The sequence below is a fragment of the Schistocerca gregaria genome, chromosome 2 (assembly GCF_023897955.1).
Source record: "Schistocerca gregaria isolate iqSchGreg1 chromosome 2, iqSchGreg1.2, whole genome shotgun sequence".
In the NCBI taxonomy this organism is placed as follows: domain Eukaryota; kingdom Metazoa; phylum Arthropoda; class Insecta; order Orthoptera; family Acrididae; genus Schistocerca; species Schistocerca gregaria.
In genome coordinates this window covers 431,932,541-431,947,239 of record NC_064921.1, presented here as the reverse complement: position 1 = coordinate 431,947,239, position 14,699 = coordinate 431,932,541, and the positions used below count along the sequence as shown (strand labels likewise).

At 38.5% G+C, this 14,699-nt stretch overlaps 1 protein-coding gene across 8 annotated transcripts in view; it reads left to right on the top strand.

Annotated features, from left to right (window-relative positions):
* Positions 1 to 12,964, top strand: part of LOC126324633 (unconventional myosin-XV) — a 921,967-nt gene extending 909,003 nt beyond the window's left edge. For 6 of the 8 annotated variants that reach the window (XM_049995079.1, XM_049995082.1, XM_049995077.1 and 3 more), the window contains 2 exons: positions 6,922 to 7,055; positions 7,270 to 12,964. In XM_049995079.1, coding sequence (XP_049851036.1) covers positions 6,922 to 7,055; positions 7,270 to 7,470 — 335 coding nt within the window. In that variant the 3' untranslated portion in view covers positions 7,471 to 12,964. The remainder of the gene's footprint in view (positions 1 to 6,921; positions 7,056 to 7,269) is intronic. The other 2 variants (XM_049995083.1, XM_049995084.1) reach the window with 2 other exon arrangements.
* The last annotated feature ends 1,735 nt before the right edge of the window (positions 12,965 to 14,699 follow it).

Below are 14,699 nucleotides of genomic sequence, written 5' to 3'. Positions count from 1 at the left end.
TTGTCTATGATTCATAAGGTGCACTGCAGAGGGTTATAGTAATTTTGTGAAACACCCCGTAGTTGCTTCTTGTGGTATAGTGGGGTAGATAGAGTGGGGAAGCACCTGCTCACCCTTCAGTTTGCAGACCTATGAAAGAGTGACCTACCTTCCCTCTTGCTTTTTGCCATCAACAAAAGCTTCACATTTAAAATAAGTATCTCCATTGATGACTGAGACTTATCTTTTTGATGACACTTGGATGTTGTCTTTAACGGCAAACAGCCATTCACAACAATCTTTGCTATGTGTGCTTATGGGAATAGATTTATTGATCTTGAGCTTGCGATGCTTGCAAGAAGTCCCACCCAAGACAAATGTTATGACTACAATATGATAAAACAACAAATTTGGAGACCTGTGTCTTGTCATTGACAGTTATTCTTCCCATACATGTTCCTATAGGTGGGATATATTTCCTATTTGTGACTTAAAGCACAATTGCTTTCTTATCAAGGAATGTAGTTTTCCTTAGTTGTCAATGGTAGGCATTCAGCGTTACAGAAAAGGAAGTCCCTGAGATGACTACCACCCAGACAAGTTGGCTATTGATGATGACATCAGAGGGTTTCCTGACATGTTTGTGTCTGTTGTCCATGGAGGATTTTCAGTGTGGTGGCCTGACCCTCGTAAATGTATGCCTTGCTTAGTTTTTCTGAACTCAGCAGCTAGGAAAGTGACTGGACCTCCATATGGCTAGAGGGCATGGCTGTGTTGTATTTATTGATGAGCAACCTTTTTCAGTGTATAGTGACGGGCTTTGTACTGCATGTTGACTATAACCATCTGTGCTTGCCTGTCATGAACAGAAGCGTTACATTGATCAACATCTGATGGTATAGTAGTTGTTGAAAACTTATCCTCTTTCTCTGCAGTAGCATACAATGTATCCAGGGAACACACAGTGACAATAAACCAAGTGTGTTGTCCTGTGGCCTCTAAATGTTTGTTCTTCTGCGGGGCATTATATTTGGTGAAGAAGTTGGTTATACCTGCATTGGTCAGGTGCCAGGTTGTTGTTTGATGACTGCAGCCAGAGTTGGTCAGATCCATTCCCCGTGTCGCATTCGACTGGTGGTTGAGATTGGTGATAAAGATATATGCACCTCTTCTTCAACATTCTCTGTAACCTCCTGAGATGTATGGACCCAACATTATTGTCTGCTATCTCTTGCTTACTCAGTCAAACAGTTGTGGCTGCCGTAAAGTAGTGTACCTCTTTTCTTACAAGCTGACATATGAGAGAGGTGATATCATGGTGGTCTTCTAAAATTGGTGTAGAGACTACTTGTGGGAGTCCCTCATACTTCTTTTTCCTGACTCTTTTCGTTAAATTTCCTCAATGCACTGTCACTTAATTAATTCCTCTGTTGTGACATCCCTTACCAGAAGAGCTTGGTACATGTCTTCTGTGACCCCTTTCACCAAGTGTGAGATGTCAGTTTTTGTCATATTCAGACTTTCACGTCATCTAATTAAAGCCACCGTTGATGCCAATCAGAATTTGGTGAATTAAGAGAGTGGATTGACCTCTGTACGGCAACAGGGCAAGGCTATTGCAGATTGTAGAGCAGATTGTTATAATTATCTGCAGTTCTGCATACTGTTTGTACAGTAGTGTCGTTTCCCCATGACGTTGGGCCCTGTTCTTCAATTGTTCTTCTGCTAAGTGTACGTGATGCTGATTGTTGCCAAACGTTTTCTTTAGGTCAGCCTGGAATTTATCCCTGCTGTTGACCTTCTCTTCATTGACCTTGAACTGTTAATAGGCTCTGCATTCCAAGTAAAAGTACACATTTGTCAAATGCATCATGTCATCCCACCTGCCATATTTGACAACTCAGTTGAATGCTTTCAGCCATTTCATCAGGTCCTGACCAGAATATCTGTGAAACATTGATGGATGGTTGATGTGCAGCTGACTTACTACTGTTTTATTGGCCTCCCAAATATATGGACTGTGGAAATGATATACTGCATGAAGTGCTTGATTTCCAACACTGTTTTTGAAATTTAGACTTGTTCAAACATTATTTTAATGCCTTTCTGAGTATTTTCAAACTACGAATACAGCATTTGCTTTACATCGCTTCAACCACAGGTAAAGTTTTATCACAACACATCTCAAAATTTGCGGTTCTGATGCTTTTTGTCAGAGGTACTAGCATGCTGTGCCAATGTGTACCATCACAAATCAAGCACTGACAGCATTTATTCTAGTTCCTGTCTGTATAGGCAGTGTCTTTCACGTCATCTAATTAAAGCCATCGTTGATGTAGATGCTCTCAAGTATGCAACATCTCCACCACCGCAGCCAAAATCAAGTGAAGATTTGAAAGCAGGTTCATCAGTGAAGTGCATCACTGAGCTCTGAAGGCATGTTTTCTATGAATAGCAATATACTACCAGAAAAGAACTGGAAGGAGAGTGCTGTTATTTATATGAGCATTGAGTATTCCAGAATATACAAACATAAGAAACTCCAAGAACCTTCCAGAACTGATAATTACTAGATTAGAAGTAATAGCTGGGAATTGGATTTGAACTATGAGCCCACAGCATGCCAGGCAGCGATGCTAACCATATGCCACACTGTATATGGTACAGCTCACAGCAATATGTAAATGTGTGAAGTGTATTATTTGACAATACTATGAAAAGGATAGTTGCTACTCGTCATACAGTGGAGATGCTGAGTCGCAGATAGGCACAACAGAAACACTGTTGAACAAAGCTTTTCACCAAACAGGCCTTCATCAGAATTTGACAAAACACACACACACACACACACACACACACACACACACACACACACACACATATATACATGACCAGAGTCGTTGGGTGCCAAGGCCAGCCCAACTGCATTATTTGTAACTTTAAATATGTGTACATAGAAATCACTTTCACCTCTACATATATAAATTGACTTTTACAATGTCTTATGCATAAGCTGCTTTTGTAAATTACAGGACCAGTAAAAAATACACTACAATACACTACATCATATGGTGCCTGATATGGTGCCTTCTACTGCTGCTAATCATTCCCTATCCTGTCCCACATGCTAATGGAGTTAGGGAAAAACTACTCTCTGTATGAGCTCTCTCTCTCTCACCTTGTCTTCACGTTTGTTTATTGAGATATGTGTTGGTAGCAGTAGCATTGTTCTGCAGTCTGTTGCACATGACAATCCTCTAAAGCTTCTTAATAGTGTTTCGTGAGAAGCATATTTTCTTCACTGTAGGAATTCACTCATGGGTTCATGAAGCATTTCCATAATATTCACGTGTTGATAATAGATATAGCAGCAACCCTTTGAATTGTTTTGTGTTCCTTTAACACAAACTGCTGAGAAATCCAAACTCTCAAGTGGTACTCAAGAATAGAGCAGAGAAGTGCTCTTTGCACAGATACCTTTATCACTGAGTTACACTGTCCTGGAATCCTCCCAGTGACCTAAAGTGAACCATGTACTTTCTCTACAATTGACCTAGCATGCTCATCCCATTTACATCACTTTGCAACATTCCACCTGCATATATATTCATCGTGACTGTATCAAGTAGCAAACTGCTGATACTGTATTCGAGCTTTATAGGATTCATTTTTCTAATTATTTGCATCAATTTATATTTTTCCACCTTTAGAGCAAGCTGCCCTTCATCACACCAAATAATAATTCTGTCCAAGTTATCCTATATCCTACAGTCACTTAAAGATGACACTGACCTGCACACCACAATATTATCAGCAATCAGTTACAGATTTCTGCTCATACCATCCATTAGATTGATGAGTATTTAGAGAATTTTATAATGTCTCGTCACCAGTTTTGCAAAGGCCTCATTGCTGACACTGTGGAGGCTGAGTTGCTAATGTAGTTACAGTTGGCCGAGTTTGTGAGTTCGTGAAATGTCTTCCATTGCAGTACATCACTAAAAGAATTTCTCCCTGCCACTACTACACAGCTATGCCCCAGGGTCAGGTAACAGGACAGGAGAACAAAGATTCTAGAACAACCCAATGAATTAGTAACGTGCCTTTGTGACTATTTCAACAATGAAACCTGAAACATTGCTTGTAACATGACACAAAAAGGTCCTCCATGGCTACTTGCAAATAATCATAGGTAAACTTCACAGTACATAGCAAATGCAATTTACAACAACTGTGTTTACTTCTAAAAGTTCACTACATGATGTTCCATGTCTAATTCAGCCATGGACGATGATCTATAACCAAGTGGGGGAGAGTTGCTCTTCTATCTTCCAAGTAGGCTTCTGTCCATTGTTGTCTGGTCATTGGCGGACTATATTTGGCCGGCAATTGGCCGAGGCAGAGTCATGCTCAGCTCCACCTGTAGTGCTAGTGGAACTCGCACAAGTGGCCAGTCTCTGTGGCACTAGCACCAGCATGCATCTTTGTGCCTGTGGTGCTTTAGCCCTGGCTGTGTCTTCATCAGACGACACAACAGAGAACAAGACCAGTCCTATAACAGTTTTCTGGGGCACCCTGACTATACCTTTGTGTCTGATGAACACTCCAGTCCAGTACTGAGTTTTACTTAAAATGTCTTCAGGCCACTCACATACTTCAGAAGTTGTTCTGCGTGCATGGGCCTCCGTTAACAGTCTGGTGTGTGCCACTGTATTAAACAATTTCTGGAAATCTAGGTATGGTGTTTGCCTGTTGTCTTTCATTTGTAATTCTCAGGCTATCACAGTAGCAAAGAGCTAGCTGATTTTGGCTAAGTGATGCTTCCTAAATCTGTGGATAAAAGATTTTCTCTCTCAAGAAAATTTATTACATTCAGGTTTAGAATATTCACTCTAGTTGCCACTGTTAAGGCTCACATTATGAAAGGAAAAGATTGCCTGCATACTAACTTGTGTAAAATTATTCTTCACCTATTTATATCAGCATAAAAGGCAGGCTCAAAGAATGGATGGACACCTCCAAACAGCAAAATTCCTCAGTTATGCATTGTTAAGAAGAAACAAATTGTGAACCTTAATCCCTAAACAAGGTGAAACATGAGCAGCAATTCAGTGCCCCATAAACACAACAGTGTTCTCCTCTGCCCCACCCCTTCTCCGTCCATTGTTGTTTTCTTCAGATTGTGGGAACTGTGGTTCCAGAAGCTTGAGGTTTATTCATATGGTGTATGAGCTGCCACCTTTTGTGTGGTTGTTATAATTATTACTCGCAAGCAATCTTTGCAGAATATATCATAATTTTGGATAATTAACATATATTAGTAGCTTATTTAAAATACCGTTAAAGAAGAATATCATAATGTACAAATACTTTTCCTTTGAAGAAAAGGTTTACAAACAAATCCACTGCAAAGCCATGGGCACCCACATCGTACCCTGCTTCAACCTGTTTTTGGGCCATCTAGAGGAAACCTTCCTAGTCTCCCAAAATTCCCAACCCATTAGTCTGGTTAAGGGTCAGTGATGATATCCTCATGATCTGGACTCAGGACCAAGACACCCTATCTGCATTCCTCCACAACTTCAACAACTTTTCTCCCATCCACTTCACATAGTCCTCCTCTACTCAGTGTGCCACCTTGCTGGACATTGACCTTCACCTCTGTGATGGTTCCATCCACATCCCCACCCACATTAAACCCGTTAACCACCAACAGTAACTGCCATCCCTTACACACCAAAAAATATGTTCCATGTGATGAGAACTCCCTCGCCCAGTATGCCGGAGGTCTCACAAAAGCATTCACAGACAGGCAATACACCCCAAACATAGTCCACAAACAGATTTCCTGTGCCATATCCTTATACACCCCCAACCTTCCCACCAGTTCCCAAGAATCATCTACAGAGGAACACCCTCTCATCACCCATTAATGCTCTGGACTTACTTATCCTTCATGGGGGCTTTGATTGTCTCATCCTGCCCAAGATACTTATCAGCCCTCTTAAAGTGGTGTTCCATTACCTGCCAATCTACACAGTATCGTAGTCCATCCCTGTGCCACTCCCTGTCCCAATCCCTGGCCACAGGGATCATACCCCTGTTGCAGACAATGGTGCAAGACCTGCCCAATAGTACTTCCTACTCCAGTTCTGTCACAGGCTTAATGTATCCCATGAGAGAATGGGCCACCTGTGAAAGCAGCCACATCATATGCCAACGCTGCTACAAAGCCTTTTATGTTGGTGTGACTACTAACCAGCTGTCCATCAGGATGAGCGGCTACAGCCAAACTGTTTTCAAGAACAGAGTTGACCACCTGGTGGCAGATCATGCAGCTGAGCACAGCATGCAGAATTTTAATGACTGCTTCACAACCCAAGCCATCTGGATCCTTCCCTCCATCACGAGTTTTTCTTAGCTATGCAGTTGGGAGTTGCCCTTGTAACACATCCTCCACTCCTCTAATCATCCTGCACTAAGTCTCAGGTAACCCACTGTCCTTGCACCCTTCACCCAACAGTTTCATCTTCATTTATTGTGTCACCCCCTCCCAATTCACATTTCCATCTCACCTTTGGCATGTGGTGAATCCCCCTGGCCACTACAATCATGCCAGTCCATATACCTGTCGTGTCTCCCTCTTGCATTCCCAGCCAACAGACCTACCACCTCTCTCCAAGCCTATAGCCACCCACCACAAGGCCATCTCCCATCTCCTTCTCACTCTACCCACCCCACCTGGCAGTTCCCCCACCACAACTCAGAGCTAGGAAGTTACCCCCCCCCCCCCCCCTGTTGTGTGTGCCTGTCAACAACTCAATACTTCTGCTTTTCAGTGTATGGTCTCCTTTAATCCTAAACTATTTACATTGTACAAGAACTTTACTACAACACTTATATTGCTTTTCCATTTTATAATAAGTATTCTTTATTTTACAGACATTTTATCTAAATGGCCATTGTTTGGATCTAGTTTCTTTGCTGTGAAGCGTGTGTCAGATCCAAAAGAGCGTTCAGAGCACATTTTGGCCCTTAATAGACATGGTGTCCATTTCATTGATCTGGTGACACATGTAAGTATGAATATGATTTAACATTATTGTATTTTTATGGAAAAATAATCAATAGTTTTAGGTAGCAGCAAATATATTGCAAAAGGAAGTACAGAAAATGTGTAATATTAATTATTCACTTTACAAGCTGAACGTCTCACACCCTTATTTTTAATGAACTTTTCAGCCCTTAAAAGGCACTGCACTAATAGAAGTGGTATTTATATTTTTCTAGGAAACACTGATTCATTATCCCTTCTCTGAGGTGATCTCAACCAGAAAAGTGAAGTCAGAGGATGGAACTCTGTTTCTGGATATGAAATGTGGTAACCTGATGCAGCAGCGTATTACTCGGCTACAGACAGATCAAGCGCATGAGATTTCACGTCTCATTCGGCAGTACATTACCATGGAACAGAGACTCAGGCATTCGTGAGGAGAATTTCTGGTACTGCCTTTCACAGACGGAACTGTTGTGTTATTACAGACACTGTGAACATATTGTGCTTCTTGAGAGAAAGGGCAAGTGTATTACCATTAGTGAACTGTGCAGTGCATCTATTGAACATGTAAAATTGAAAAAAAGAAATCATTCCCCATAAAGGGATAAAAGGCAATGTGTGTAATGAACGAACCTTGACGTTGTATATCAAAGTTCTGTGGCGAGAATAGTCTAAATTTTCTTATTTTGGGAGAACATTGTTTGAGCATCAAGCATATGATATTTGGAAAGTGCTGGTTTCATATATAGTTTGTCTTATTTATGTTTTTAATGGCTAGTGCTTGTGAGACCAGAAAAAGTGGTTGAAAAATATACATTGGCTGACAGGTGTTTTGTACATTCATGATGGCAAATGAAGTTAAAACCACATGGAAAGATTTAAAATACTATACTTACTTGTGAGTGAGAATGAATTTTACTGACTTATTGAGAATAATTTTTGGCATAGTTTAAATTGGCAGATATACCTGATACATCCAGCTAGTATAGTTTTAAGTTGTCATATTGATATTATCTGTTACCAGATATCAAAAAGGTTCTGTTCTTTTCTATGTATAAAGTTGTCTACAGATGCATCTTAAATGTAGATCAAGCATCTGTGACAGTAGTGCATCTACATTTTACTGTAAAGAATTATGTGCAGCTACCAATAAATTTGTGCTCAAATGCAATAATTTCTGTAAATTTATTTGTAAATACATATAACTGTAGCAATCATAATTTGTCATATCAAATGCTGCTATGGTTCATTGATGGCTGAATTTTGCTTAGTTGCTTTTGCAATAGCAAGCAGTAAGCTGTATCTTTGAATAACATAAGAAATGTCTGTCACTAAATTGTATCAGTGCTCAGGTTTATTTACTGATAAGTATACTGGTCACGACTTTGTAATGTTGTATTGAAATGTAATGTACTCTTGAATAAGTGGTGCCAATACTTTGAATTATTATGCAAGAAATATAAGACTTTTTGTGTGCTGAACCTGTTTGGACCATGAGAAAAGTATGTTTGTTGTAAAGTGTGATCGTATGTGCAGATAAGACTTTTGCACCTATTATTTGCTCAGTCATTTATTATCTTATGTGTTATATGAAATGTGTAATCATATGAGCTAATTATTTTACACCTTAATCACATGTAATTATATACTTTCTTCTTTCAATAATATGGCATTCATCCTACAGTTCACGGTTTTCCCACTTGACATTAGTATGATATCATTAACAAGAGAAGCCAGATATTGAACACCATGGATCCAGATAAATTGTCATTTAGATAGGAGAGAAAAAAAAACCAGTTCTACATTCCAAAGTTTGTGAGAAAAGTAACAGGAATCTATTCTTTGGCATACAACTCGTAATGATTGTAATCAAATGTTGGTGTCGCTCTGTAGATGAGTGACTTAGGTATTATTATTTCTGTGTTGTCAGAAAGACCAGTTATTATTAATTTTATTTTTTGCATAAAATATAAATTATTATGAAATAAGACGAAATTCCAATGTTATATATATTTGTATTCATTTGATCTGGGAAAAAATGGTGACTATTAACAAATTTCCATTTTTATTTCATTAGGAGTTAATATTTATTTCAATAAAATGTGCCTTTGTTACAAAGTTCCAAAAATCTTTGTCCATACATAGAATGCAAGAGGAAAACCTAAAATATTCCAATGTTGATTGTATTGTTTAAAAAGATTTTTCATAGAAGCCTTTTCATCAAAATTGTAGTGCGCATTTGAACCTGAATTCAAAAACCTGGAGTATAGCGCCTTCATCACTCGTCCAATGGACAATATTACAAACTGGTTGTAGTCATTGGGCGATCAGTGACAGAAGAAACTTTTGATCTTTCGTGTTAGTTTCAAAAAATGTAATGTCACAAGGTAAAATTTATAAATGTCTGCTCTTGATGTAGAACATCTGTGCTAAAATCAATACAAAGCCATTGGTGCATCAAATGCCCCTCGCCTTGCATTAAAAACATTAAAAATTTCATTTCTTTTTATCTTCTTTCTAATAAATATCTGTCTTTTTTGTTACCAAATGTTTTAATGTTTGTTGTTGAAACACCTAAAATTAATATTGATTCAAAATGTTTCCTTTTATATGTTCTTTTAATAAGAGACACGTAAATGCCCTTATGAGTTACTTACCCTGTAAAATTGAAATTGTACTTTGTGATTGTAGGTTGCATGCAGTTCAAGATATGTATTACGTGTTCTTTATATATGGTTTCTCATTGGACAGGCAAATATTCTACATTTTGTTTTGGTGCTAAAATTCTAAAATGGAGAAGTTCAAGCCAAAAAATGACCATAGATATTTATGTAATGAATCTATTAATTTTCTATTATGCTCTATACAGCTTAAGTTCTTTGCTTTGAAAGATATTTGTTTATCACATACTCATTTAATTATTATGAGAATTGTAATATTTTTACAATATTGATGTACATATTTTATAAAAGTATGCCATTAAATAAAAATTGTAATGTCACTGTTATAATATTTTGTACAATTCTTCCAGTTTTTTAAAAATGTTGTACTCTATTGAGGAAAGATACTAGAAAAATTTGGTTAAGTGCTACATGTTGTGTGTCAAGTTCAACAACAAAAAATGACCTTGATGAAGGCTATATGTAACAATAGCCAAAACTATAGCTGTTTTATTTCACAGACAACATAACCTAAACATAGTAGAAGCCCACCTCCATACATCATTCTAGATGTCATCCAGACTTACTTATAATTCTTCATATTCAAATGTCCTGTTTGTTGAAGACGTATATTTATTTCTAAATTCATGAGAGAAAGAAGCATAAAAGAGTAACTGGTATGTATAGATACTGAAATGACAAATAGTTAAGTAGAAGGATGAAAAGAACAGACAACAACAAAAACTGCTGTACATAAGAGGAAAAGTAAAAATAAAACAACGAATAAAAGGATTATGGAAATGAGTAAGAGGAGAAAACTCAATAAGTAAGGAACTGAAAGTAAAAGTGGTTTTCACCTTGGAGTGTCCTCATCTTTGTCATAATGTAAGAGTCATCTCAAATGAGACACACACTATCAGAGCAGATTTGCTGAGAGTAGGAAATGAGTAGACCTCCACAGCAATCTCATGTGATCTATGTATATGATTCATGTCATTAAGACCAGCCCATTAGCAAATCTTCTCTGATCATTGGGACTCATATCAAAGCAGGACTCAGCACTGAAGACAATTCTACTCAATTCAATGAGATTCTGGGCCGAAGGGATGCCTCAGACAGTGGTGGGATACCAACCTGACTTGCCCACTGTGTACAGTCTTACAACCAGGAATGCTGGTGTGAGTTGCCATTTCATTTCATAGCAGGACCCCTTTGGTTGTCATCCACAGTATCCTTACGTCCCAGTGGTATGTTGATGATATTCCAAGCCCCATTTTTATACCTTTCATGGCAATCCATCCTGGGCTTACATTTCATCAAGATAATGCCCACCTGCACACAGCAAGAATTTCTACTGCTTGTCTTTCTACTTGCTAAATCTTACCTTTTTGCCAGCAGGATCGCCAAATCTCTCCCCAATTGATAATGTTTTGATCATTATAGGGAGGGCCCTCCAACCACCTCCAGATTTTGACAATCTAATGCACTATTTGGCACGATACCCCTTAGGAGGACATCCAACAGATCTATCCATCAGTCCCAAGGTGAATGACTGCCTGCATAAGGCCCAGAGGTGGACCAACATGTTATTGACTTGCTCTATTTGTAAACCTCTTTCTCTTGAATAAAGGCTCCACTTTTTTTGGAATCTTAATCATTTGTTTGTACATGTCATGGTGGGTCATTCTTTTTGTCTTTGAGAGCATATACTAGTTGAATACCCCTGCTTCACCGACGTATTTATTACTTACTCTTCCATGTGCCTCCTCACAACCTTCCCTCCGCCTCCCCGCAAACTCTCTGTTTCAGCATCACACACACTCTCTCTCTTTCAGTCAATTTCCCTCCCCCCCTCCCAAATACCCAAGCTGTGCTTCCACTAACTGCCAGCGATTGTCAGAAATTGATATAGGTATGACTTTAAGACACAACAGATGTGTTTATGATAGTACAGTCTTATACACAATATTGGGGGTACTATTCCCAGGCACCTTGATGTGTAAATAAATTTATGGATGAGCTAATGTACATTCCATGTACAGTTGGCCATATCATAAGGTCTATGCCACATACCTCCATGCTTTGCCCTTGTACTTGATTTATTGTGATGGCAAATATCAACTCTGTGTGGTTGTACAATCTGCAGAATGGCACCAGGACGTCCAATGGAATTTGGGTTGTGTGAGATATGTATACTGATTCACAACCACCCCTACCTGTTATGCCATTTGGTAATATGTTCATTACACACAGTTATGCTCCATTGTACAGATTTGGGGCATTCAGATATCCCATTAACATAAAGCATGCCCCTGTCTTTAACACCAAATGGTGTGTGGCATACAAGGAAGTGTCAGTGACTGCAGGAATTCCATTAGTGATTGCCCCGTGCTGTTGTCATTGACCACCATGTCGACAGACATGCAACAGGTTACATCAGGTAGCATACCCAGGATTTAGTATTTATCACAGATATTATGTTGTTTCTCCCCTTTCTCTGTTCATCTCCTTTATCCCCTCTGTGTCTACCTACTACTCTTTTTCTCTCCTGACCCATCCCCTCTTGCACTCCCCTCTCCCTGTCGACACCTTCATGACACACACCCTCCCCCCCCCCCCCCCTATCTCTCTCTCTCCATCTCCTACTCTGTTCATCTCGATCTTCTCCCAGACATGCACACATCATCTACATGTGTGGCCCCTGCAAAAGAGTGATAAAGCAGGGTGGTACTACTGCCGTAACACACCTGTTCTGCCGGGCTGCCTACACATTGAGGGATGGAAAACCATTTCTTGCCAAAGATGTGTAGGCTGCCCTGCAAAGCAGGTCAGTAAGGTGATTGGTACTGTTTCCCTACAACACCTGTCATGCACAACACCTTAGATGGCAGGGGCTTAAAAAAATCACATGTCTGTATCTTCATACTTGTTAGAGCCATAGCATTGTAAATCCCCCTATGTTTGTCCTCTTGAGGCAAGGAGTTTGTGTGCCAAATTTGGTACACTTCAGTCCAGGGGCCTGGGAGGATTTCCTAGACATTCATACATATTCTCAGCTTTATTAAGATACTGCCTTAGTGCCCATTGCTGTGCGCACATGACTTAATGGTCAACACAAATTTTTTGTCATTTTTATTTTTAATCGAATTTGTATGTTGTTATGTCCAATGCTCATGTGTAAAGCTACACACTGTGCAAACAGTGTACCTACTCTATGCAAACTAAGCCACAGAAATGGTATTAACATTTAATAAAGCAATTCTTCATATAAAATGTGCATATTGTTTAAAAAAATTGAATTAAATTGATACATTCTTATGCACACTGTTCATGTACAAGTCAACACTCAGAAAGTGTACTTAGTTATTACAAATGGATATTCCTGTATATGGATTGGCATTTAAACATAGTATCTATTTTATCATCAGTAACAATTAGTTTGCAAAGTAATTACAACAAAGATAATTTTGTAAACATATATTAGGATTACAGAAAACTTAACAAGTTAAAGATGCCTTTGTTTTTGTGTGCAATTCTGACAAAGCCAGTTTGACATGATAATTGAGACCATAGAAGCATGGATTTTTCTGAATGTAGTAATTCAGACTGAAAAGCAATCCTGGTAGCTGAAGTTAGAGGTTTTTGTTAATCATGCCTTCTGAGATCTTGTGGTGACATTTCCATAGAAACTTTCATCCTCTAATACATATATTTTTATTTCTAATCAAGAAGCTAAATATAAAATTTTCATACATTTAGCTTTGAAAGTGATTTCATAATGAAATCTGTTCATGAGCTTTTCATCCTCCGTTTCATCCACTTATGAACTGAATTTCCAAAAACAATGAAAAACATTTTTTAATTTCTCAATGAGAAGTCAAACACCAATTTTCAAAAGAAATTTTTTCATCCACTATTTTACACTCCGATAGGCCAAAAACAAATGCTGAAAAACAACTTTTTTTACTTCTGACCAAGAGATTGAATACCAGTGTTCCTAGTTCTAGCCTCAAAATTGCTTTAATAGTGAATACAACTTTTTAAAAGTATTCTAGCTTCAAAATTGCCTTAATAGCGACATATTTTCCAAAAACACTTTATCCCTTATTCCTCCTCCTCAGCGGTAGAATTTTGTAAATCCTTTCTTAAACGATACCTACAGTATTTTAATATAACATAATATTTTCATTAAAATTTTAATCCTCTGTTTCACGCCCTCAGAGCTGAAGTTCCAAAAACACTAAAACACATTTTTTTAAAATTTGAAGTGAGAAGCCAAATGTACAAATTTTCATAGATTTAGTTTTAAAAATGCTTCGATAATGAAATTTTTCATAAATCTTTTCATCCTGTGTTACACCCCCATAGAGGCTGAATTTCCGAAACCACTGAAACACATTTTTATTATTTGTAACCAAGAAGTCAAATACCAATTTCTATTGATGTAGCTTTAAAAATACTTTAGCAATTCTTAAATAATAATTACTTTTCAGAAAATACTATCACTTACTCTTTCACCCCAACATGGGTTAAATTTCCAGAATTGCAGAAACACTATTTTTTTTATTTCTGACCAAGAAACCAAAACCAGTTTTCCTAGTTCTAGCCTCAAAATTGCTTTAATAGTAACGTACTTTCAAAAAATCTTTCATCCTTTATTTCACCCCCCCCCCCTCCCCCTTAGCGGTGAAATTTCAAAAATTCCTTCCTAAATGCTGCCTAAAGTACAAGACCAACACCCTCCCTCTGACCATATATTCCTCCCCTTCCCTCTGTCCCTATCCTCTTCTCCTCTCCCTGTCCATATCTCCACCCCTCTCCCTTTTTCCCCTTCCCACTACCTCTCCAAACTTTCTACCTGCCACGCATCTCCCCCTCTTCAACGTCTCTCTTTCCATCTCCTCCCCCCTCCCTTGAAGCATCTCCACCTCATTCTTCTCTCTGCCCATCTAATATAGCTTCGCCGTATTTCTGTCCAATTCCTCATCCTCTCTCTCTCTCTC